This window comes from Opisthorchis viverrini (genome assembly GCF_000715545.1).
Source record: "Opisthorchis viverrini unplaced genomic scaffold opera_v5_19, whole genome shotgun sequence".
Classification (NCBI taxonomy): Eukaryota; Metazoa; Platyhelminthes; class Trematoda; order Opisthorchiida; family Opisthorchiidae; genus Opisthorchis; species Opisthorchis viverrini.
In genome coordinates this window covers 3,164,521-3,191,781 of record NW_008751675.1, presented here as the reverse complement: position 1 = coordinate 3,191,781, position 27,261 = coordinate 3,164,521, and the positions used below count along the sequence as shown (strand labels likewise).

The 27,261-nt window shown below is 42.7% G+C and overlaps 1 protein-coding gene across 1 annotated transcript; it reads left to right on the top strand.

The window, feature by feature from the left end:
• Positions 1-2,053: 2,053 nt before the first annotated feature.
• On the top strand, positions 2,054-27,261 carry T265_01788 (hypothetical protein; the record flags this gene model as incomplete). Its single annotated transcript, XM_009165878.1, has 5 exons — positions 2,054-3,316; positions 14,693-15,021; positions 15,159-15,489; positions 21,728-22,017; positions 26,182-27,261. 5 exons carry the CDS (start codon positions 2,054-2,056, stop codon positions 27,089-27,091), a joined length of 3,123 nt encoding a protein of 1,040 aa, XP_009164142.1.

The window sequence follows — 27,261 nt, the reverse complement described above, 5'->3', positions numbered from 1 at the left end:
GTTACGTGAATCGCTGTTTATAGTGGCTTTCCGGCTATTACTCACCTGGTCTGGACGAGGAGTGCTTGGCCGCAATAAGAACGGAAAAATGAATATTGAATCAACTGGGAACAGCCTTCCTTAGTGAAGCGTTTGCTCTTCTCTGCTGACCAACTTATGGTATCATCTGCTAGTAGGAATCACAGAAGTTGTGATGCTGGGCTGGAATTCATCTTCGCAACTGAATACCACATCGTGCTTTGCTGGTGGAACCCTGCCAAGGCACGTTGAGTCGCATGTGCATCCATTTACTCGGTGTAAACTCACGGGAGTACGAATGGAGCGTGGATAGAGGGTAGAAAAGGTTCAAAGCCATAGACATTCCTGGTCAGCGGCTCTTAGATGTCACATCAAATGAAACCCTGAGCTTCAAAGTACATGCAAAGGGTGACCCGCGTCACTCGTGGGATTCTTCCCAAGCACGCACAAATGGCTAGCTAGTACCAGTCATTTTTCAGTTAGTTCTGCATAAAATTGGTCACAGAGTGCTACCTCGATCACTGTTGTGAGATTAACCCTCCAGAATATGCAACATTATTTGGATCACTAGCACATGGCTGCATGAAATACACATAAATAGAATGGACAAATGTACATCAATCCATAAATGAGAACATTAAATTACGACGTGATACAAAGGCCCGAGGAAAGAATGAAATAACGGGAACCTGTAGGAACCACCAGCGACGTGCTTAGGATGGGGAGATGATGACAACTAGGTGTTCGGTGCTCACAGACTGTGCAAAAAGTTGTCCGGTGACCCGTACGAATAACGAACAGCTCCTAGACATGTATGCACATCCAGCTAACTGTGGACACTACTAGGTTTGATCCACAGAATCATCCCAAGATGAAGTAGTTCGGAGTGCTGATTCAGACTAGGCACTCAGGGCTATCTAGGGTATCAAAAAGAGGGTTTACTGAGACAGGTGGAGACAATTTAACAGTTGGACCCAAAGGATGCTCACTACATATAAATGAGGGGTTGCATTGCTAATAAGCCGAAGCCAGAATACATCCCAGTGGTGTTCTCTTGCTGACATAGTTCGGCTTGATTCCGTCTACAAGACAATGATCATCAAAAGTCAATCCCAGCACAATCACAGGTTCAGCACACCGATTTGCTTAGTGTACCACGGCGCTTTGGTTGGTTTTATTCCGTCACAGAAATCCCTTCCCTCCGACGTTGCAAGGCTAGACATCTGGTAACCTCGGGAGCTAAGGCCAATCTAGTAAACATAATGGCTGCGTCCAAGCTTCATCGACGGATCGTCATATATCTGCCGCTGACGAACGCGGCGAACATAAACACAGTCACGGTCTCTATAGATCCAGCTTGTTCACTCTACAGGTCCAATAACTCCGATGGTGCTATTTCATCCCTCTGTACTGTTTAAGTGCAAAACCAAGATATATGTGGTCCATCTTCTAGATGAAACCATGAAACCTGTGGTTTACTTGAAGTCGAATAGGTTGGGCTACTGTTCTTGGGCTTCGGTTTCATTGAATAAAAGGGAAATTTTGTGCAACAGAAAAGTGCATAGAATTTTCACTGTACTATCAACTCGAACCAAATGTGAGAACTCTTATTACTGAAGCAGATTATCCAGCTAATTTGTTGAAAAGAAAAATGAAAGCAACTAAAACGAGCACCGTAATCTCTCCAATGCCAGTACAGCTTGTTTATCTGAATCTGTTATGCAACTCGCACAGGGTGAGCTAGCCTTTCATAGAGAAGCCCTTTCCCTCTCACTCCAAAAGCATACTTCACGTAACTGGTCTACAGTGTAAAAAAAACTAGGCGAAAATATTTTGCTATGCTTGCCATCCTACTGCTTACATGTGACCACCCGGAAAAAACGTCTCTTATGGAATGATGTAAATATATATATATAACAGTCACACAGATCATTGCTAAAATCAACTGAATTTTAATGGACACTGACACATTCTGATGTCGGATATCATGCAGTCCTTACGGCGAAAACAGTGAACTTAGTTTCAAGGCTCTATAATGGTTGTTTATCCGGTCCAACAAACTGACTTCTCCAGTGCGTATAACCGCACAGTGTGCTTCTCTAAGAAGGCACGTCGCGCTGATTGGTCAGTCAGTTGTCGGGCATGTGATTGGTTGAGCATGGTACAGAACAGTGTATCAAGGGTCTACGTGTCGACAACTCTTCGGAAGACCGTCACCGTCCGGATGTTTATACGTACCAGATTAATTTTACTTTCGTTTTATTTGGTGTCGGCCCATGGACTACCGTATCAAACACGCCGTTTGAAGCTTTCCGGTGTATGGTACCTCATCGGATCCAGCGGTAGTTGGCCCGTTGTGTGTGAGAACTCCGGTGTGGATGCGTATAGTACTCAGTGGATAGCTGGTCTAATTGGTGATCCCCTTGTCGACCAACATGATACAAAATACCGATACATTGGACGGGAAAACTGGACGTTTTTGCATCGTTTTCGTTTCCCGCCTACATTAGGCAATCCTATTGGTATCGAACTCCTTTGGGATGGAGTTGACACATTCTGCGATGTTACTCTGAATGATGTCCACCTCGGTTTCGTGAACAACAGTTTTTTGTCGTTTGAATGGGCAGTAGAGAAACATATTAGGCCAAATCAGCTCAATTCGCTTCTTCTTGATTGTCATTCGACAATCTTAGTTGCATCTGGTTTGGCCCAGGCAAGGAAAAATAGTGGCTTACCCAAAGTGCCGCCAGAATGTTGGCCAGATAATTTTCACGGAGAATGCAACATCAATTTGATTCGCACCACGCAAGCCTCTTTTGGATGGGACTGGGGTCCAGCGTTGCCCACTCAAGGATTTTGGTCGCTTCCACAGTTAGTTCTTTCCTATGCTTCTGTTCGTTTTGGCGAAGGTTTCAAATTCTACTCGATCCCTGGCCGGTCCAATAATCGGGTGTCTTATTCCACTTGGAGTGCACACGCCGTAGTTGAAGTAGTACCGGTTGGGACGGGCGAAGAAACCTTGCAAAAAGTGCAAAGCTTTTGCATCAACTTTGATATGGATGTATCCCTGAATATTGGGACTGTTGAGCAGTGTTTTGTAAATGTGACTCTTCATGAGAACCGAGACTTTTCCATCTTACTGTTTGAACGCAAGGTGGGGATACAGCCCTGGTGGCCCAATGGAATCGAGACTGGCCCATACACCTACACACTTCAGATGAAACTTACAACTTTGGAGGGTCACCTGATCGACCGCGCAAAGCATCTGATTGGATTTCGGGAAGTTAAACTTATGGAAGTAAGTACGGCATCAGTCCCTATGCTGTAAGTTCGTCAGTCATGTTTTTAAAAGATATGATTTTTAGCCCAGCCTATGAGCAGTTGAACAATCACGATATGGTGTGTTGATTCCGTTCAAACGGCACTAATTGGCCAACCTTATATTGAGGGATGTGTGCATACATTGTTGGCAAAATAAGAGGTAACTCTGTAAAAGCTTATTTCGCTGAAGGTCATTTAACGTTAGAACACTCGGAAAGTGCACCCCTCGAATTCGTAATTTATATGAAACGGAGTATTTTTCTGAACTGGCGTTGCAAACGAAATTTTTATCGATTAGTATAGAAAGAAATAGGTCGCGCTCGGCGAGAAAATCCTCCAAACAAGCGGATTCGAACTTAGGAAGTACCGAAAATGCTTTTTTTCCAGCTACCACGAGAAGTTGAGATGCATTGATTAGGCACTGAAAAACTTTTACAAAAATACGGAAAGGGAAACTTACCGCGTTTTTATCAACACAGTCGACTGGTTGTTACTAAATTAAGGTCTTATTCAACTGAGTGCAGCGAACTTGTCTAAGGAGCTATTGAGCTGCCGCGTAGGTCTACGCTTGTCACATGACCAAGGCAGACTCGGATTTCACAGGAATCATTCGATGCAGCATGTTGCTGGGCTTCACATTGTGGTTCCACTGCATTTGCCGCAGTGAATCGTCGGTGAATCGATATTGGCAGTACTCGGTAGATGACTTGAAACCACTTGCTAGGTTTGAAAACGTGACTAGTGCCAATAACGCGCGACTTAATCCAGCCTTGCTTCATGCTATTTAGTTTAGCAGTATACGAATTAGCGAGATGTTGACGTATTCCCTGAGCAAGATGCCGCGCCGTGTTCCCTAAATTTGGCCAGATGCTACTGGCTTTTAACCATTAGTGTTTGCTCAGTAAGTTTTTTATTCCCATCCTAACCACTAGATAGTTACAGCCTACTTTGAGTAATACCGTGTGCACCCTAAATGTGCATAAATCCAACTGTTCGTTCAAATACACTAGTTAGTTCAGTTCCGCATCGTGTGTTCACCTCAGTAACTGTCCTTGTTGTGCGAAACGGTTGAACCGCCTGCCAGGACGTTCCAGTCAGGTAGGGCCACGTAGGTTGCAAACCTACTGGGGAAATTTTGATTACCTGTAGATAGTTGCAGGACATGTGGAAGTAACACTTTCTACTTTTCAATATTAAAAGATTGAAACAGTTTTCGGTGTTAAGTGATCACATTTCATCTTTAGTGGTGTTTTTATTTGATTTTGGTGGTGTCGAAATAGTGGTGGCTCCGGTGAGTTTATTGGTTGTTGATCAGGTGGCTGTTGATCTGTTCGCCAAACTTGGCAACTGGCTTGCAAACGTTTCGTCACCACACGACGATACATCATCAGTGCGCAGCTGGGCGGGTACTTCCTCCTTGCCCGCGTTCGTTTGTACAGCACTCCAAGGCTATCTGTTGTTTCCTGAGACGATTGGCTACTTGGAGTGTAACGAATTTAGTGAAACGTTTGCAAGCCAATTGCCAAGCTCGGCGAACAGATCAACAGCCATCTGATCAACAACCAATAATTATTTGATTTTATTTATATGCAGCGGTCTTAAGTGGCAAGCGCTCGTGATCGGAGTTCGCCGAATATTCACCCTAGTACTTGTCTGTCACAGATTATAACGATGCCGGGAAAATGACAAGCTTCAATAAAGGAATAGTCACGGGAGCTACCAGAGGAGCTTTGAAAACCCAAACTATGAAGTGAAATAAATGTGAGAAATACCCCCATTTACAAATCAATTTGGTTTTCATGAGACTCAACTGAATCTCTCGTCTATGATATTCTACAACTGAATGTGCTGCACACAGGCCGCCTCATGTTTCAGTTGGCACCAAATTGATTTGCAACTGAGTGCACCTCTCTAAAACGGTCCGATTTGGATTCACGTAGAGCATAAGATTGACGGGGACTGCGCCTACCTGATGAGCCAGATGAGTCTCTCGTGAAAACCAAATTGATTTGCAAATGAGTGTACTTCTAGAAAACGGTCCAATTTGGGTTCAAGTAGAACATAAGGTTGACGGAAACTCGGGAACTGCGCCTACCTGATGAGCCCAAACTGGAAGGGCTAAACCGGTCGTGGTCTGTCGAAGTGTTTTCAGCAACCTTGTAAGTAGTTTACTTTATGAAATAAATTTGGTTTAAACGCGTGACCTACAACAACTCAACTTCTATAGTGGTGGGGACAAAACTACCGCCATGGCTCATAGAAAACAATGTTTAACGTCCGAAAATGCTTTAAATTATATATTTCAAGCACATTACTACAGTATGTTAGCAATAAACTAACTATGGTCTGGTGGCAAAACAGTCGGGAAGGAACCAAACTGAGCTGGTGTTAGATCCGGCGGTAGGGCTGTTCGTTAAGTCGTTTGAAGGACATGCTCTGGCAGTTTTGAAGCACAAGTTGTCTGATGCGACAGGAACACCGAAGAGATTCATTGAAATATCTAAATGTGGTGAAAAACTGCATATAATTCTGTCTCCGTAGAACCCAATTTTGTGTGTATACCCATTGTGAAAGGCTCAGATGCCAAATGGTTTCTTCCATTATAGAAAATAATCCCGTTTTCATTGAGGTACGATGGTGTCACGCCATCTCCAACCTTCGTTATCCATTCGAAAGGGCTTTCAAAACAGCTGATCTACGGATCGGCCTTTGTTAGCATCCATCGGGAGTCAGCCGAAGATAAGCTGGGCGGGGAACAATGAATTCTGCAATCTAAAGAACCGACGTGTTTCACATCCAAGCGAACTTTCATTTTAACGCCGAATAGGATACTTTATAGTTATTTTGTACAATCCCAACATGAAGTGGGCAATGGATATGCATTCATACTGGGGCTTTATGCATTTGTTTCCATAGGATGTCCTTTACATTACCCGCCTTCTCACTTTCCACTAGTCTTCTTTCAAAGAAAGCATTAAATCAATCTCGAGGCCTTGTGTCGAAAAGTCAACTGATTATTATAATTAGGATAACAAAAATTTCTGACATGGATCGCCTCCTTTTCTTTCTTGGAGGAAATTTGGACTTTCTGTTGTTTTTTTGGCTACAAAGATGATGTGATGATGATGATTGTGGTCCGCAGGGATTCCAGTGTTTCGTTCTTGTAAATCCAACAAATGGACAATGGCTACCTCAATGGAATCCGATTGCCAGTTGATTAAGACAGACATTTGTGCATTTCACCTCCGCTGACTGCCTAGCGAGTTGATTTGCCGTGTGTCCAAACTTTAGCGAACACCGAAACTATTCGATAGTAGCTTGCACCCATCGAGTCTCTCCGTTCTATCTCCATTTTTGAACTAGCGTCATGCTTGTGCGTTTCGTGTTGCTTCTTTTTAATCAGGAAGTTCCACAATGTCTAGTATCTGCCAATTAAATGCCGTTCGGTCGAACCTCTTGACAGTGTATAGTCCATATTTCTTTAGTTCTGAGCTGAATTGTGTTAGCGCACTTTGGAACACCCTGACGCATGTCGGTCGGTAAAGTTGGCACTGCCTAAACCGCAACTCCATCATTCGATCCGTCTTTCTAATGTCAACAGTGTTGATTATTGGTTCGCATTGTATACACAAATGCATCACGTGTTTATGAAGTGAACGTCATGTTGAGTATCGGATCGCCAGGCCTTTGCACTTCGTTCGAACGCCACATGATTTTCAGTACACAGGCAGAAAGCAATCCTTGTGTAATGTTATAAAGACCGTGGTTTAGACACACTACGCTGATGACCACTCAAAAACTTTGGACGGTCATTATGAACACCAAGGAAGGAAATGCATGAAACTATTGCCTTTCTTGCATTGATCCAAACTGCAAACATGTTGAACGTTAAAAAATGTCCTCTTTCAGTTTAGAGACTTTGTATCTTCTTCGCAGTATTAACTTCTGGTATCCTGTGGAGTGCACTACTGGTTTCTCCCAACTTTCTTTCAACTTTAAATATACTAGAGGTGTACGTAAAAATAAAACCACCTACGAGATCTTACTGACCCTTCTTTGAGTAGTCATCAAAGGAACCGGCCAAAACCAAGTCAATCGATACAATCTTTGTAAGTTCGAGTAATGAGTAAAGTATGTTAACTGCTCTGTTCAGCAGCCATCGTGGTGTAAGCTTTAGATGGATCAACATCAAAGTGAATCATCCCTAAGGTGCTTCTCCGATTCCAAGTGTAGCTTGAAGTTTTTCTTGTGGAAAGGTACTTACCAGTGAATTCGGATACCTCTTCACAATTTCTCATATACGCCACCAACTACCTCTTGTTGAAACGTATGACGCGTCGGGATGTGAATAGATTTGAAGGCAAATTTAATTCTACCAGTATTTTAGTCCGGGTAACCATATAGTTATCTTGTTAGGACTTTCCTTCACGCTAGACTGGGTATTTTTATGTGTGTGGTGTTACAACTTTCACTGAGTTTCGGTACCCTTTCTCTCCTTGCATAGCTTGGGTGGCCTGTAGAACATGATCCTGAAACGGTAGACCTCCCCACATACCTGATTTCTTGGAACAACACTAAAACATTACGTGCAAATCACACGCAACGTCTATGACTAGACCAACAGTGTTTGAACTCTGGCTATCTAAGAAATTTCTACCCATTGCTAGAGTTGGCTGTTTTTATTGATCATGAAAACAGTTGTTTAAACACTAGGCTCAAAACCTTGAGTGAAGGCAAATGAATAAAATGAGATCATGCTTGTCCTTTTTTAGAACTTGTACAACGTAACTAACTATAGTAATAAAAATCTAGCTGAATAGGAGGAATATCAGGATTGACGAAAGCAACTCTCTAAAGAGGTGAACCCTCCTCTGCTCATTCTTTATACCTGTTGGCAGGTAGTGTAATGCACACCCTTCTGAGCAGACTACTGTTCTTTCTTTCCCATTAGATTGTCCGATAGCTGAACGGGTCTACATCAAAGCCTGAGTTATGCTTTCTTACTGACGTAAGGCGAGACAATACAGCATAGTGCAGGAGAACGAGGTGAGTTAGACTGATTTCGCATGCGGTTTGAGCACCCTACAATTATCCACGATAGAAAAATCTCACGGTCAGTGAGAAACCTTTGAGACTGGCCAATAAGATGTGCGGAAATCAAGATGTCGACCCTATTTGCTCGGTCGTAGCTGGTTAGTTCAACATTCGAAACTGATTTTAAATCGGAACAGTAAAGAAAATAGGCGTTTGGCCTTTTCTTTTTATTTCTAGTTGCCAAAACTATCAGAAGATTGCTAATTTTCCTGATGTTTTTGCGCGTAGCAGGCAGCCTGCCAGTCAGTCAAGAAGTGCACTCATTTGCAAACCAATTGGTTTCTCACGAGATACTTCTTTATGAAAATATACTGCGATATATTGAACATCGTGTCAACTGAAACATGAGGCGGCCTGTGTGCAGCACATTCAGTTGTAGAATATCATAAACGAGAGATTCAGTTGAGTCTGTCGTGAAAACCGAACTGATTTGCAGATGAGTGTATTTCTCGAAAACAGTCCAATTTGGGTTCAAGTAGAACATAAGGTTGACGGAAACTCGGGGACTGCGCCTACATGATGAGCCCCAAGAAGAGCGAAACCGATCGTGGGCTGTCGAGGAGTTTTCAGCAACGTTGTGAGTAGTTTCCTTTATAAAGACATTCAATTAATCATTTAATTAATCCGTCAGTAAATTATCACTGTAAATATACGTCGTGGAATGTTGGCCGTAATTTCACTTTCTTCTTCACAGTAAGTGAGGCTGTCAGGAAGGTCAAGAATGCCAAGTATGTCCGAAACCTACTGAGATCCTATAACTAAACCAAAATTTCTATAGGAAGCCGGCCAGTATCCAGGCCAGTCAATCTACTAATCAATCAATTCATCAACAGCCTGGATCGATAAAGGGTGAAGTTCAAGCAGCGCGATAGCCCTTGTAACTGCTGCACTCGATTGTTCGCAATAAAGCTGTTGTGTTCCTTGTTGGCGAGTCTTGTTCCGGCACTGGAGCGGAGAGAGCAGTGAGATATAAACAGAAGCAGGCAAATTATGTTTAAACAGGAGCTAAACGGATTCAAAAACAGCAGTGGGTTCTGGTGTCACGTGATCAGGTTTTTGGCTGCTGCCCCAAAAGTTGTCGTTCACTTGGTCGGTGAAGTTCGGCGAGACTGGCTTCACTGATGAATGAATTTGGGGAAGTTATCTTTGTCAAAACACTCTAAACGAAGATTTTAATTTGATTCGGTGACTAGTTTACAGCTAATTTGATTTGAGGTTGCAATTCTGGGTGAAAGCTAAGCAACTGCAAATGTATTTTCGCAACTTTAGGAAAGCTGGTAAATTACATGGGTGAAAGGCAAATCTAAAGATGTACTGTCACGCCTTTGATAATGGAGTTTTCTAATGGTTTGGATAACTTGTTTGCACAGCACCCAGTTGGCAGACGCCAGGTTCTGCTTGATATCTCTCACCACACTGTCACTCCTAAACTGCAGAAATAGTCGGGCCTTTTGCATTATGGCCTTTTAATAACCGTTTCACCATAAAAAACGAGACAAAGTTTCCAGGTTACAATCAATCGGATGGCCGCGTGACCAGCAGTCAGACTCTAACTTGAATCTAAAAGAGTGTGTGGAACTTTTGAACCTAAGGAGAATGAGGGAGTGGAGGATTAGATCTGATCGTGAACGTTTTTTTTTCAAATGACAACAATGACTTTGTTCAGAATACGCCAAACGTTAATTAACACTTCAGCAAATATGAGTTGCAAACAATCGCTTTAGATGCGCAGAAATAAAAGAAACGGAAGAGCAATGGAGGTTGCGTTATTGACAGAATTAGAGCTAACAAAAATAACCTAGGATATTTCCGTAAATAAAGATGTAGGGATGGTAGGCCACGCCTCAGCTAGTGTGAACTGGATGACATAAAGTAACAAACCGAAAGACAGTAGATAAAAGGTGCCGAGAAATAGAGCTTTTCAGATATGTTTTCGAGATACTGGGCCGGAGGTGAAACGGGGGCACCTTCTACTTGACTATTGATGGTTCGGTATTGGGAACTTTCCTTTGGGTGCTTCCACAAAGTCATTCACACGGCTATTATTTATTTAAGTTGGATTCCAAAACTCGGCATTACTACTGGAACCCTCTTGTCGGAACCTGTTATATTGAGCTCAACGACTGTTCTCATGAAAATGGAACACTCAATTTCAGGGTCTTACGATACGAGGTAAAAATTCATTTACCATGGACTCGCACAAGTTTCTTGGTGTTCATCCATCACATGCTCAGAGCATGACAGCCTTACCTTAGCTTAAAGTCGATAGGCTAAATCAGGTTGACCATCATACACATAACCAGTAAAGTGAAAATACAATTCATCAGTGGCCGCCCAGAACTGAACAATTCACTTTCAGACCCAACCGTTCGGGACAAGTTTTCCAAACGAGTTCCAGACATAGCTCAAACTGTTTCGTTGTTTGGTAAACAAATGTTAACCAATTTCGTTTCGTTTAGGAATCATTCTCTAACCTTTTTCGAAAACGTTTGATGACAATCGATTGATTTATTGCTGGTCAGCGTTTGGCATTTGACACAAAAGCTTCGTCAGGCCAAATCAGGCCAAGTCGGCCTGACTAAGTTAATAAGGAAGACCAACGGTGTTTTTATATTGCTGTTAAATAAACGGCAGTGGTATTCGAGGAGCAAATATCTCCCTAGATAGGACGATTCATCTTTTATCTTGAAGGGGATTGACTTCACACTCAGGTCCGGTGGAAAAGCCAGATTTGTTGTTCTGTCTGTTATGGAAATGAAAATGATCTTCCCAGAAAATGGAGTCTCATTTTTAAATAAATCTTTTAGATACTCCCAGCGATAGAAATGCTGGTTCTCCTCTGCATTCATGAGAGGTTTCTGAAAGACAAGCTACCAGAAAATGGAGTCTTATTTTTAAATAAATCTTTTAGATACTCCCAGCGATAGAAATGCTGGTTCTCCTCTGCATTCATGAGAGGTTTCTGAAAGACAAGCTAAAATCAAAGTACATCGGACGGTACCGCCTCACGTCAGTCCTTATAAAAGCAAGCACAGCGTTTTTCTGCATCATGCATGACCTCGCATTATCTTCGATCAATCGTACAAAAGGCAAGAGAGTGTACTCTTGGACAGAAGTGATCATATTCACAAGATGTCCAAAACGCCGGTCGATGAAATCACACCCGCCCTGAAAAACGAGAAATACCGTAAAGGAAAATTAAGAGCTCAGCTAGATGGCTGAAGTAAGCGGCTAAAAAACAAAGAATACGCAGTAAAAACACTACGATTACCCGAGACTAATGAATTAGCATATCTTTCTCACGTGTGGCACTCCAAGTTTTATAAATTCACCATTATCCAGCTGCACTGTCATCAGTGGAACGTCGGAATGGACACAGCTGACGGGGTTTGGGTAGTCTTTAATGTTAGTATTATTCTTATCGACATTGTTATTATAAATGAAAAGCCATGTCAATACTCTAAAATTAGTACAACAAAACAAATCCGGTAAATGTTGTGCAATCTGAGCTACAGCCAATACAATATTGTAAAAATTCCGGTCACAACTTCCTAATTTCAGTTGATTTTTTATTAGGTTTGACTCTGGTTGTTTTTACCCCTTAACTACTAAGTTAATAAGAAAGGCCAATGGTGTTTTTATATTGTTATAAAAAAACGGCAGTGGTATTCGACGGGCGAAAATCCCTCTAGATAGGATGGTTCCTCTGGTATCTTGAAGGGGATCGCCTTTACATTCAGGTTCAGTGTAAAAGCCAGTTGACCAGCGTTACTTGTTGTTCTGTCTATTCTGTAAATGGAAAGTAACTTCTCTAAAATACGGAATCTCATTTCTAAATAAATCTTCTAACTACTCAGTACTTCCAGTGATGGAAATGCTAGTTCCCCCTCATCAGCTACAAATGAACTTGTGTAGTTAAACGCATTCGTGAGAGGGTACTGAAAGGCAAACTAAATCAAAGCACATCGGACGGTACCGCCTCACGTCAGTCGTTATAAAAGCGCAGCGTTTTCTGGATCTTGTATGATCTCACATTATCTTCGAGCCATCGTACAAGGGGCAAGAAAGCGTATTCTTCAACAGGCTGTCCCAAACGCCGTTCGATCAAATCACATCCACTCTAAAAAAAGACTAGAAATACCGTAAAAGAAAACTGAGAGCCCAGGTAGATGGCTGGGGTAAGCGGCTAAAAAAACAAAGAATACGCAGTAGAAAAAACACTACAATTGCTCGAGACCAATGACAAGCATATATTGAGCACGTGCGGTATTCCAAGGGCTTCATTGGACTTCTATGACTAATAGTTGATATGACTAAGTGCCTGTTTCACTGGATCTGTTCGTAAAAATCCATGGAACTATATCCCATGTGACAGTTCTGGTTTTGCCGACTCTGTACTGAATGTTGAAATGTTGGACGATGAAATGAGCTCCGTTGATTTATGATATAATTTTTTGAACTCTCATTTAAGAAAGAAATATTGCGTACATCTTCGTCCTTATAAACCACCCCTGCTTTATCATATCTGCTCTTCAAATTGGCAGTAATTTCACAGTGACCTTACAGTAAAGGTGGGTCGATGCTGTTCATCATTATTATGTATTGCGATCGAAGAGCTTCTTCGAATTCGCAATTCAGAAAATATGACATCAGTGTTTACCATGGAAGGGAAAATCGACGGTATCGCGCCTATCCGAAAACAGGATGGTATGCTCCTGGGACGAGCGAACCGGAAAGTCACCTAGTCCAACCGAAAACTTACCGTGTGTCTGGCTCGCAGGGCCCGTAACATATGTAAGGGCGATATGTTGCGTGCATAAAATACTTTGATTGATAAAAACTACCTCAAGGAATGTTTGCCGCGACTCATGAGGCAGCCGAGTGGTGGTGTGAAATAATGCAACCAGTAGACTGCATTCGACCGCTCAATAAATGCGACAGAGATTCCAAGATGGGTACGGTTGGTCACTAGCTATTCTCAGAATAACATTTAACGCCTTCTGCGCAACTGAGAATACAGGTAAGTAGCTACCGAACGATCGACACTAACATGGACTACAAGGTGTGTCTGCAACTCACTTGTCTTTATCGTTTGTCTATAAAACGCTCCGCAAGCCATGTGGGTCGTACAACATTGTCTGTCAATAAGGAGTGCCAACTACGTGTCCTGTTGCGTGCGTCCTGCTAAGCCACACCACTTGAATAGCGTGAATGCAGCTCAACTGAACTATACCAATCATCGGATCCAATGGGCGGACTAACTCCGTGTGAACTATAAATCGACAAGAAATCGCTTTAATACCATCAGACAAAGTTCATTCGCAACGATTAGAGCAGCAGTTTGCCTTCAGAAGCGTCGCCTGAAAGCCCTGGACTTGCCGTGGCCAGCTAACCCTCTAATTCAAAGGAATTATGTACCATAAGTGGCTCAGTAACTTAGAGACTCGTTACTGACAAGAGAGATCAAGTGTACTGACGTTTCTACCTTATTTAGTTCTGTTTACGTGTGCACTTGTTTGAAGGGACCAAGTGAAAATAATATATTTGCATCCTATGAGATCTACGTGACTAATTTTTCCTTGCTATATTATCCTTTGTTACAGGAAAAATATAAGTAGTAATTTGAACTCACTAACATGAGCTGAGATTCTCGTAGAAATGCCATTATTTTACCATGACTAGCTCATGTTGTGCATGGTAATCTTTGAACTGCTGATTTACCCAACTTAAAATTTCGTTACAAACTCTGATAATAGAGCTAAGTAACTGTTTGTCATAATTATTCTAAATGTACGACTTTCTGGAACGTCCAATGCTGTTGTCGAATGGCTGAGGGATGGCACATCAGAACTGGGTTGTTTCCAGAACGTTTATGACATCGAAAACATATTTGGTGGTCCGACCGGTTGAGCTGCAAAGTCGTGGGGCGCTGATCATTGGCAAACGTTTGGTTTATAAATGAGCGAACTCTAACACTACTCACAGTTTGTTGCTTGGCAGGATGGGGACTACGTGATCCTCACTGTGCCTGGTTGGAGACAGCAGATCGCCTGAGTGAGTGTCTGGAGGTTTAGGAACCTCGGACTGATTGTGGTAACCTAGCACTAAGTCCCTTCCCCGTCCACCTTTACTCATTTCTTTACAATAAGGCTTTCAAATAAATCATGGTTGTACGGTAGTGAAGCATCGGTGTTGAACACTGATGTCATGCTGTCGATGATGATGATTGTGATGATGATGCACTTTCTTATTTTTTCAGGAATGGGTAAGGCCCGAGTTGCCTAAATTGGGTCGATCTTTCTACTTCCAAATCAATGGACTGCCGATCTTCGCAAAGGGCACAAATTGGATTCCTTCCCGACTGTTGCCTGGTCGAAGTGTCGGGTTCATGCGAAATTCCACATCGGATCCACTTTGGGCTGAGAAACGGCTGCTTCGATCGGCCGCACTGAGTGGGACCAATATGGTACGCGTATGGGGCGGAGGTCGATACGAATCATTAAAGTTCTACGAGGAAGCTGACAAGCTTGGTCTGATGATTTGGCATGATATGATGTTCGCAGTGTCAACTTATCCAGCCAGGGAAAGGTAATCACAACCTGGTTAGCCTGTGTAACCTTTATTCGATGTACAACTGGTGCAATGCAAGCACCTATGCCCCTTTATGTAATGTCCGTTTCACTCTGTTTGCTTATCACTGTTCGCACTCTGTCCATCTCTCACAGCAATGACACTCTTGATACGGTCGAGAGGGAAATTCGTCGTCAAATACGGCGATTGCACGCCCACCCATCCATTATTGTATGGGCTACAGACAACGAGGTGAAACAAGCCATCAGTGATGGTTGGTACGCAACGCCAATGGATGCAAATATGTTGAACGCATTTAGAGATAGATTCGTCGAATCCGTAGCTGAGGTAATCCGACGAGAAGAGCGTTTTGCGGACGATCTGTCCAACAGCGGCCTCTCTTATCAACCCAGGAGGTGTCTGATATCCTCACCGGGAAACGGAATGCTGACAGAAAAAATGCATGGACTAGATGAAAACCCACAGGTAATTATCGAGTTTTGTTCTTCAGCTTTTGGGTCTGTTCGAGCAATTAGTTAAGAGCTCAATGCTGCGCAGACCAGCTAGGATCCACAACAAGTATCCACAAGCCAAGAACCCTTCACACTAAGGAGAGGTCTTTGACTGTGGAACCATGTCCGTACTCCAGCAGCGCGAAGCTACAAGCGTCCTGACAGGATGACCACCGGGATTGCCAATCAAAGGTGATTTACTCAGGAATTGGCTTTACTGGATAAATGTGCTTAAACAGACCCACCAAGAACTACGTTTTTCTATGTTTGGTTCATCTAAAAGGTGAAAAACTCCCCCCTTATTTGTAATTTAATGTTTCTTTTAGTACTAAAGCCACCTCAGAAAAACATTTCTGCTGATCACTTCAGCTGAACTGTTCGAATAGGACAACCTTATCATGAAATCGAATAAATCTATCTAGTTTCCAAGTTATCTGGATAAATGTTTTTCAATTAACTTTAAAAAAACAATGTAAAAGATGCACATATACTTTGTAGTAGAGTAATTTAATTGGTTTCACCAAATTTCCTTCAAATCTTATGGTCTTTGGGTTGAGATTAACCCCTACCTAGGGTAGCAAGAAAAGACGTTGTCGGTGGTTTGAAGGTTTCGGGGATTAACTCAACGAGGATGCAGACCTATTACGAGTGGCTTCAACCACAATTATGAATGGATACCTTTCTACCGACCGAAACCAGCGCCACAGAATAAAGGCTTCTGGTACCACATGATTGATCGTCATTCTTGTCCCTATTACTGTTTTAGAACATTTCCTCAAAGTAATGACTACTGAAATCCGATGAAGTAGTGGTTTTAGGTTCAGTATACTTGTTGCACTGTCCGTGACGAAAGGCTTGTCATGACCCTGAACAAGACAGTCAGATCACTTTTGCATGAAGGCGTTGCGCCAAGTGAAAATATTTCACAGCCTCATGCAACCACCGTAAATTCGAGTTTTGTAAGAGTCATGGGCTTATTGAGGACCAACACTTTTTCACCTAACAAACTGAAGGAACGTCACCCCTATCTTAGCCAATAATGATGAAGGTGATGCACACTCTGAGGTTCGTTTCAGCGGATTATCTCGCTGCATCCCACAAATTTTGGCGTTTGTTCACAACAACATCCCGTATGTGTGAATACTACGTCCAGACCCACTGGTATGCACCTGGGGTAACGGTAGACACAGAGCTATCAAAGGATTTATTACCGATGTCCTGAAGCTTGAATGGGTTTTGTGAGGAGCTAATGGTAACGCAAACTCTTTGTTCCAAGTGTCAGTTACCAGAGCCGTCCTTGTTTGGAAGTCTCATCCCATCCAGACTGATTTTTCACACACTATCTGAAACAAAATTTGTGATTACCTATTGTGAATGCCGTTTTTTCGTGTGCGGTGATACCCGTTAAGATTTTCTCACAAAACAAGCAGATTATTTACTTTTTCCTGTGATTTTTTGACGGCAAATCATTTTTACATAAAAATCTGTTTGCCATGCATACAGCTCGATATTCAGTGCGTGAAATTTGTTCGTGACAAGCCCGTTCCAAATGTTGGGATAGTCAAAGCCAATTTTAGGGCATGAGATGACTTGTGCGCAGATATTTCAAACGCAGCTCGATCGTAACCCTTATGGTAGTAAGCTATACAGTCAGACACGAGTAAATTCACTTGGAAAGTTGTCTGAATTCATGTGAACTGTGAGGACCGTTGTGAATGGCCATATCAGTCAGTGTAACGAAAGCATGTGATATCTGCTGGACGAATAAAATTGATTAGTCACGCGGAAGAAAACGTGCGTATTAAATGTCCCAGGATAAAGATAGGAAACGTCCAATGTCAAGCCGATGAACAACCACTTGGCCAAAGTTTTACACATTATAGGCAGACAAACGGTGTCGTAATGAGGTCAATCGGACCAGTGCTCAGGGGCACTTATGAGTCATTTTGTGCAAACTCTGAGAGATCTGGAAACTGGCGGTATATGCAGACGATCTGTGGCTGATAAAGTTGTCATCTGCTTGGACAACGATCAGGCAAAATAATTTTATTCTACGCTCAGAATCGTTCACAGAGTTTTACAATTTATTGTGGAAATGAAGGAAAAAGATGGAATGACGACGTTTTTTGATGTGCTTCACATGGGGCAGTGTGATGGATCGACCCCTAATGGTCTCTTTAAGAAAACCAACTTGATAAGACAATGTCTGTGTCCTAAAAGCTTTGCTCCAATTGAAAGAAGGTTCTTCTCTACGGCCCCCACCGATATTCGATACCTGGTAATATTACACATGAAGTATAAATGCTCAAAGACAGTCTCAGACGGAACGCAAAGTGGAATAGTGTAGTCCTCAATACACGCGCCATGTGATTTTAGCCTTTCTCAAAATATAGTCTAGGTTTTGTAAAGTAAACTACTCACAAGGTTGCTGAAAACTCCTTGACAGCCAAAGACCGGTTTCGCCCTTTTTTGGGCTCATCAGGTAGGCACAGTCCCCGGGTTTCCGTCAACTATATGTTCTACTTGAACCCAAACTGGACTCTTTTCGAGAAACACACTCATTTGCAAATCAATTTGGTTTTCAAAGACTCAACTGAATCTCTCGTTTATGCTATTCTACAACTTAGATTCTCCGATGAAATTTTCATACCGGATGCTTCAGAACGGTTGACGGAAACTCGGGGACTGCGCATACCTGATGAGCCCCAAGAAGGGTGAAACCGGTCATGGGCTATCGAAGAGTTTTCAGCAACCTTGTGAGTAGTTTCCATTGTGAAAATATACTGCGATATCTCGAATATCGTGCCAACTGAATCATGAGGTAGCCTGTGTGCAGCACATTCAGTTGTAGAATATCATAAACAAGAGATTCGGTTGAGTATCTCGTGAAAACCAAATTGATTTGCAAATGAATGTATTTCTCGAAAATAGTCTAGGTTTGTTTGTCGTTCAAGGGAAAGAACTTTTTGTTCCTAACTAGGTGCCGTCTAATAACAGCGGCCAAACGTATGCTTAATTCTTCTCACTAAACTCGTCTTCAACAAACTCCGTGAATTTGAAACTCAACCAAAACGGACGCGGTTGCTTTGTGTGCCAAATCCAAAGTGATCTGTCTGTTCGATTGTATCTGTAGTGCTAGATGCACCAACAGGATACAAAGCCACAGGGGATACAAATAGAACAGCCCGTACCGAGGTGGCTAGCCAGATCAGACTCGCGTTGTCCAAAATTTGCCGTCATCAAAGATCTTCTAGGTATTGGCCAGAATGTAGATCCAACGATGGCCTACCAAGGGAATTGTCCACCTGATTACGGAGAGAAGTTTATGCTTCCTAATCCTCCCATATCTACGCAAAAGCAGTCAATAATTAAGACATCTTTAACTTGGTAATCAATTCACTGCCTGTATATTTGTTGTAGTTTACTAGTATCCTATCAAGTAATTCAATGGGGCCGTTACACATACTGAAAGTAACGGGCAGCATCTGTCCATCATCATTATGACGGTACACTTGATCCACTGTTTTTGTAAATCGTGATTAAACGATTTTAGTTGTCTAGGTGACATCACTTGCCCCACTTTCGTCGCACTGACTGATCTAGCCTTTCAAGTCAATCTTCACACATGACATGAACTTGTGAACCTTTGTAAATTTACTCATCTTTCCATGACTTAATGCATGGGGGTGGCTGTCGAGTTGCGATACACTACCTGTGTACAAGATAAGCTTAGTTTTCTCGTATTTAAAAGGACGGAGACAGGGTCGAAGTCGACAGCTGCAATCGTTTGCACAACCTAGTGAACCGGAATCCTATAAATGGCAACAGCGTGAAATTATCAACTGTGGTAATCATAGATTATTGGCTCAGTTGGGCGCCGAAATAAAAGGGTTTTTCAAACATCCCTGTTCAGTTTACACCCTTGAGGGGAGATTGAAGGACCCGATGCTATCATGGGTGGAATATGGCATACACACTACGATTTATTATGGTTAGTCGGAAGTTTATCACAATGCAATCGGTTTGGCTACAGCTATTTAAGTATACCGATGTAACGGCGGATACTACTAATGAAGCATGTCAGTAGTTTCTCATAAATCCGCTTCGCGTCTATTGAAAAATGATATTCATTACGGAATTTGTGGAATCACTTTGTAGCATTCATTTACGTTTGAGTGACAGTAGATGAGTATCCAGGCAGGCCCAGGAATACGCGTTCGGAAGAAGACAGATGGATACACAGTTTTCATAAACAAGATGCATATGAGAATTTTGCTCCCCTGTCCAATAGTCTGTAACTATTCAGAACTATAAAAGAGTACATTTTTCGAGAAAGGTCCAATTTGGGTTCAAGTAGAACATAAAGTTGACGGAAACTCGGGGACTGCGCCTACCTGACGAGCCCCAAGTAGGGCGAAACCGGCAGTGGACTGTCCAGTTTCCAACAACCTTGTGAGTAGTGTCCTTTATGAAAACACTGAGGGTACTTTGCATGCATATCAAACATTTCCCTACTTTAAAACTATTTCTATAAAAGAGAATACCAATAAAGTCCATACTGTCCTTGAGGTAAGCAGTTTTGGCTAATTTCTAAACTAACGTTTAATGTGTTGGTGCGTTTACCCAACCGCCCAGCTAAACAAAACCGCAATTTAAAAGGATCAGAAACAAAATGATACACGTCCTTTCAGTAGTCTTGCAATTAGTACGGATGCCAGTAAAATTTTGGTGCAAGATGTGACTGAATAAATCCGAAATCACCGGCTAACCCGGTCTTCTTAGAGATAGAAGCCAAGTTCATGCTAGGAAAAGCAGTCGCTGACCCGATATTCATTTGAAGAATATTAATATGTGGGAATTTTGAACAGCTGAGAATGGTTGAATGAGGTTTTCCATCAAACAATGTGCAACGTATAAATGACGAGTAAAACAAAAAGTTTTTTATAAAAGTGCCTAGTGCCAATAGTTATGATAGGATTACACAAGTTCCCGAGATCTCTGCTGTTCACTGAGTTCTTAATAAGCTTAACCTGCACAAAACTTAACTGGGTGGTGGATTCGGTGAGTTTTTCAACCTCACTTCTTATGTCCGAACCAATTGCGTGCGATTGCGACAGTGTCCTGGTATGATTAGGTTCTCAAATATTTCATCGAAAAGTGATCAGCGGTATTACCGAGCAATTAGCAGTTGGCAATAAGGCCCCACTGAGAACTCAGGGTTCTAGTGCCGCTCATTTACTTACTGTAGACGTATGTTTTTGTTCCCTCAGTATATGTTCTACGAATAATATGCTTATCATACGTGACTGGACGATGCACCTTGGATTTGGATGAAATTCAGATAAACACTAAGCGCTTTCAATGATATAAAGGGCACAGTTGCGATTAAGCCTGCTTTGGAGCATTTCCCCTGTTCCAGAAGCTAATTTGGTGAACTAGGAATACCAGGAGAACGCTGAACAGAACGAGACCTTTTATGTCCTTAACTTAGGGAATTTTAATCATCGAACGTATCACTAGTCACTGGTCACAGAGGAACACTAATTTTACACTGAGTTGCACGACATTGGGAGATTGATATCTGTTCCAGAAGTTATCTACTACACCAGGCTCTTTGAGTAAAGTAGAGTATGTTGGCCAGCATAAGAGTGTTTCAGCTCGTTCAAACCTGGAGAAGTAAGAGGAAGGGGGGGGGCCAAAAGGAGAAGGCAGTTCGAAAATCACCAGTATGCAGTACTGACAGACTATGAGTGACTGCTGAGTAAGGTAGGAATGAGTAAAAGCATTGAATATATGGCGTTTGAACCGGGTGGACTACTGGCGCAGACGATTTGCCAACCACACTGAGATCAGACTTATTTGACGAATTATGACGAAATATATTGCGGCGTGGTTCGAATTACGAAAGTCCCATTCTAAGAGTTTCGACATGAGGCGGGTGCGGTGCAGTTTGCTCCCTCTGAGGAACATTGTTCGATTCCAGTGGCTAAGCTTGTCACTACCAAGCTTCTCATTTTCAGAAAACTGCTCTTATTTTGCTCTGTGCAGGTAAAACCATAGGTAGAAAGTATTAACTCAAGTGAACTCAATCGAGAAGTCAAGGCGATTCTATAAACAAGATCCGACTGAACAAAGTTTGACTACTGCAACCCGTTGGGGTGAGACGTATGATAGTCAAGAGACTTTAATTGCTTTTTTCACTGTTCTACCAGGACCAGCGCTATGGTGACGTGCACTTCTATTTGTACACGAACAAACTGTGGTCGGAGACTGTGTACCCAGTAACACGCTTCACTTCGGAGTTTGGTGTGCAGTCGCTTCCAAGTCCACTGGCATGGTTCAGATCGCTCAGTGACCCAGCGAAACCAGCTAATTGGAATGTTCGTGGGCCGCTTATGAAGAATCGTCAGCATCACACGCTGGGTTTTCTGTTTCTTGACCTAGCTGCCGAAGTTATTGGTGCGCCAAGTGGTGCTCCTGACACCGTGACAGAATATGCCAAGTAAGTTTTGCTGTTCAGTAAGAAATTCGGGCGCTTGCCTGTAAATTAAGCAGAGACTGGCCCCACGGTTGACCTCGTTCCTAAAGCACGCACCAGCCCGTTGTCTATGCAAACCACTTGACCAATAATAGCAAGATTCCACCAGAAACTATCGCAGCAGTACACTTTCTCACACTGTTCCGAACTGCCAGTTAGTCTCTCAGCTACCTTTCTTCCTCGCGGTACAGACACAAGACTATCACACATTTTTCTTGTTCTAAGAGATAAAGAACAAAGTTAAACATTCTCTCGACAGTGTGATAAAGTTCTTCACAGTCGGCATATGTGTGTGGCTGGTCGCAAAAACCAGGTATCATAAATCCGTCGTGGCATGCGGTAAGTTTTACAAGTCTTTACACAAAAAGCTTGTACGTAGCCGGGAAATTTTGAACGTTAAGTCGAGCTTTAATCCTACTGATAAAGCCATTCAATACCCTCTGACTGGTGTTGAAAGTGATGGAGCAGAGCACATCTCACCATTATCTAAAGAGATACTGACTGGAGACATTTCATTATACGCAGTGACAGATGGAACTTTATGAAGTACTGTGTAGCCGGTTCCGAATATCCTATGTAGCAACCAGAGCACCGAAAATTTCATAGCTGGATGAAGGCTGCTTCACTCCAACGGAGGAATGTGTCGAAAAAAACTTAGTAGTTTAAACGGGTTCTGCCTATTTTCTACCGGACTTGTTTGAGAAAGACGGAGAATGGCCCCTTCACAGCTCACGCATAAAGTTTAGAAGGCAGACGAATTGTTCGGGAACGGCACTTGTCTTCTGATATCCTCATTTTTAAGGAAAGTCAAGTCTGAAATTAGGCCTTATTGGTACATCCGTCCAGCTAACATCTCGTCTAAACAACCGACAGGTATTAATTTAACCAGCGTGAACGTAAAGCGGAGTTGTAAAACTCAAACACAGCTCTGTTCGACTCGTGAATTCGTTGACCGCATTTTTGTCTGATGCCAATGTATCGGTCACTAACCCATCTATCATTGATTCCAAAGGTCCAGCAGTGGCTTCCTGCTCATTGAGTGAAGCTACTTATTGGCGGTGTCTGTCCATCCAAGAAATTCCAAAATCTCAATAATGCTTCTAAAATTTCCGTGATCAAGCACTAAGTTTTGTGCGAAAATATACCAAAAGCATCAGTAAGTGTTCGCCCCGGAAAGCGATGCTCAAGCGAGATGCTCTTTATCACCTCTCCGAATCGATATCATATTTGAACTGGTTATCTCACAGATCGCCATATCTTATGAACATCTTGACGACCCTGAGAATGCGGACGATTTTGCACTGATTAATTCACCTCCCATTGAGACAAAAACGCCGACAAAGGATTAAAAAAAATATGGCTACGGAATATGGCAACAAACTACGAGGTTCTAAAGCCATTCACCAAAAAACTTGGCCTGCTATCCGTCTGCCTAGGGTCTTACCTTTTCTGTGCACCTTCATTCCTTTTTGTTATTAGGTGTCTTATCTTTAACCGTTCAATCCATCAGCTGGTCTCCTAACCATTTTTTCATGTTCACACCACCGCCCGGAAAAGTAAACTAAAATAACGCGTTACTAGACTCAAAAGATATAATCCATGCCCCAGTTTTTCTTTGCCAGACTGATAAACAGGTGTCTCTTGCGGAAAGTGCGCTTTTGTCTTTTGTCAGTCTGTTTCCAAGACACAAACAAAGATCTAGTTTAGTCAGTCCATTAGAACAACTCGGGAAGTATTCATCTAGTCCACTTTCTACTCTTAAGTTATCTCGTAGTCCTAATTCACTGTCGATGATGTTGTTGATATCTATGGGAGTATCTGCAGGAAGTGTGATTTATTGGTCTGGAATCCAACATGCTGCATATTCTGCTCGGTTCATTTGATATTAATGCGGGTCGATGAAGCGAACCGCACTCCTTTACCGGTGCAGCAATCCTGGATTTGAGAATTCTGTGAAAGAACCCAGCTAGCAATGGAAATCCACAGCTAGATGTGGCTTCCCCGATGCAGCAGAGCACTTGACCCGGATGGTTCGTGTCTAGCATATTTCAGAGATAATGCAGTCATTGTGAGCAGTCTGAAAATCCAACCGCTTGGCTCAAAATGTAATTTTAACCTTTACAAAGTGTCGAAGAACGTAATATAAAAACCTAAGTGCCCCTTGTAAAGGCATTGTAAGCTAACTTCGGTGGGCGCGTACAAAAAGCTAGCGATAGGGTCGACCATATCCCGTGATGTAAAACGAGGTTGCCCACTTTTCCTCTGTCGATTATGTTACGGTTCGATAACGCTGCGAGCAAAACAATATATATGCGGATATGTTGCTTGATCCAGACTCCTAGCACGGCGGATAGTAAAAAGACGAAAAACCTCAGACACAACCTTTAATGATCTAAACAACACGCGATCATGGGAAAAAATGACAATGCATATAGATATTCATAGTTTGACCTTGAAGATGCCGGAAGTTCGCCAGCACATATAAAAATAGAGTTTTTTTTTGGGGGGGGGGATATTGATATCCCCACAGATTACTGTTCAAGTCTATCACTGGTAAGCTGTTTGAAGCTTTCATTCTACCCGTGAAAACTCGGAAGCTGAAATCTTCCAAGGAAGTTCGCCCACGGACATTTTGTACGCAGATAATGTTACCGTCTTCGGTTGGGCTTCTTAGAGATACTAATCACTTTAAATAGATCAAGGCAGATTTTTCCAACCTCAGGCATACTGTGTCTGTCAGTGGAAGAGGATACGCTGAGGCAGCTTGATCCACACCTCTGTGTGAATCTGAATCGTGAATACTTCACTTCGAAGGTGTACGAAAATTTCGGTTCTAACCATCGGTGTCTTCGAGGCACTGGCCCGAGCTGATAAAATATCAGATTAACACTTCAAAGTCTTGCCAGATGGACTCAAGAATAGATAACCCCCTAACGACTGACAGACTACTCAGGCTTTATGGTTGTCACCTAAAAACGGCATAGCAGAGGACCATCCATCTAAGAGAATTCTTTTTTTTCTAGTTCTGCGCTGCGTGGAAACGACCTAGAGGCGGATAGTTCACGAGCTAGTAACCAAGTGTGCGGGGCAAACACAAGTAAACTCGGTTAGTCAGTTAGTTTATAGGCTACAAGCCAGTTATTGAGAGTACACTAGATTCAGCTGCTACGGTTCGGGTCACGGATATTGGACGAGCCAGCGAGATACAGCCAAGCGTTCGAAGCAATTAAATGCGATAGTTTTGACTCACGGTGCACCACTGATTGCACAGTTGGGCCATGTTTATCAGTGTCATCAACCATTGATATGCTCCGGGGTCCCCATCCAGAGAGGCGAAATTTATCAACCTGACTGGGTCTACTGGTTTTCAAGAGAGCTCTGAGAGTTGACGGTCCTCTGGCGTGTGAGGCACACGTCCTAACACGTGTAACTTGTGAAGCTTGAGTAACTCATCCATCGCGAGGAGAGATCCTTTTTCTTCGAACCATCTGGTATACCATAATTTTACCAATCCGATATTCCTCCAAATCCTATCAATGTTTCGGGAACAGTGAACTTAGTCGAAATGTCGACTTTCTCCTCCCTGGTTGAGAACATCTGTACTCGCTCCATCAATGATACTGGGAGACACGGTTCGATCACGCAGTCAGTGGCACTTCCGCTTCAGAGTGATTCCATTCAGTGCATAGGTGTCCGGTCTCCCACGTCAGCATCAATGAATTGGTTGGGTGAGCACCTTTATTGTTTGGTTATGCCTTCCTCAACTTCCCAATTTTTCGTGACCGGAAGTGTGTGTCCACTTGGTACTTGTTTTCTGCTTGATAAGCACCCTGCCGGCTAAAACCACGGTAGGGCTGAGCTAAAGACAGAGTAATGGACGATTCATGCCTGGTTGTTTCGTCTGCACCTGAGGACATCTTTTGTAACTGTTGCCCCCAAGTGCTTAATGTAAGAATCGGAACATCATACCTAAAGTTACTCCTATCAAAGGTAAACAACTCTAACCCTAAAAACCACTCTTCTTTCCACTGTTGACTGAGATACTCTAGAAACAAGAATGATCTGGGTTTGTTCGATATAAGTTTGTGAGAAATACCAGTTGAATTTCTTCTTGTCACCCCTTAACAGATGGGCATACATCACACAGTTGTATCAACTGATGTCATATCGAGCGCATATCAACAGACTAATGAGACATCAATGCCGCTTGGCTTTCTCAGACCTCAAACCGGTTGTGCCGTCAAGTATGGGCTCAGCATACTGGCAACTGAACGACGTCTGGGCGGCACCCACGTGGTCAACAATCGATGCAGCCGGGCAGTGGAAAATGGCACATTACGGCGCCGTTAGGGACTGTTACGCAAACCATCCCACTGGCCGGATTGCAATCCACTCAGATGAGTCCTTCGTTGAGGCTGACTGGATACCTTTTACACATGTTGGCAACCAAAGAAATCTCCCAGACTACTTCCTGTTTCGATGCTTCTCGACCGATAAATTCGATCAGACCAGACAATGGAGCATAAATGTAGACTGGAAACGAGGAAACATCACTTGCCCTGTACGTGTCTTAAAACTTCCAACGTACACAATAATTCGCTGGTGTGGGTGGCCTCCCACTGCAAAGTTTTCCGGTCGGGTGGTTCGGGTAGACATCGTGAAAGGCGGTGTAATCGCACAAGGGGGTTCCTTCACTCTACTGGATATCCCTATTAATGTTAATTGGACTTCATCTGAAAGGAGACGTGGTGTGAAGATACAAGACTTCCAGGAGATTCCGTTCGATCCACAGTTTGATAAAGCTCCGTTTACCGCCACGAGAGTATTCAGTCTCACGATCGTCACACAACTACCCGAGTTGTATATTTGGCTCGATTTGGACATCAAGTTGAATGCTGAACACTGGTATGATCAGAACGCATTTAACATGCTGGATGTGAGTACAAAGCGAGTAAAGTTATATACTGTAGTTGCACCCAGCGTAAGCAAAGCAGAGATTGAAGCAGGCATTCTTGTGACTACTTTATCCAGTGTTTGACAGTAGAGGACCCTATTGGAACCCCATTGTCTACGAGATTTACCATAGTCCACACCCGGAGCGATACACATCTTATCCACGCCCCTTGTTGATAGAGTTCTTTGAGTTGCGATTCTTAATCAGATTACAAGAGAGTGGTTTAACTATTTTTGAACTGAAGAACAGGTGAG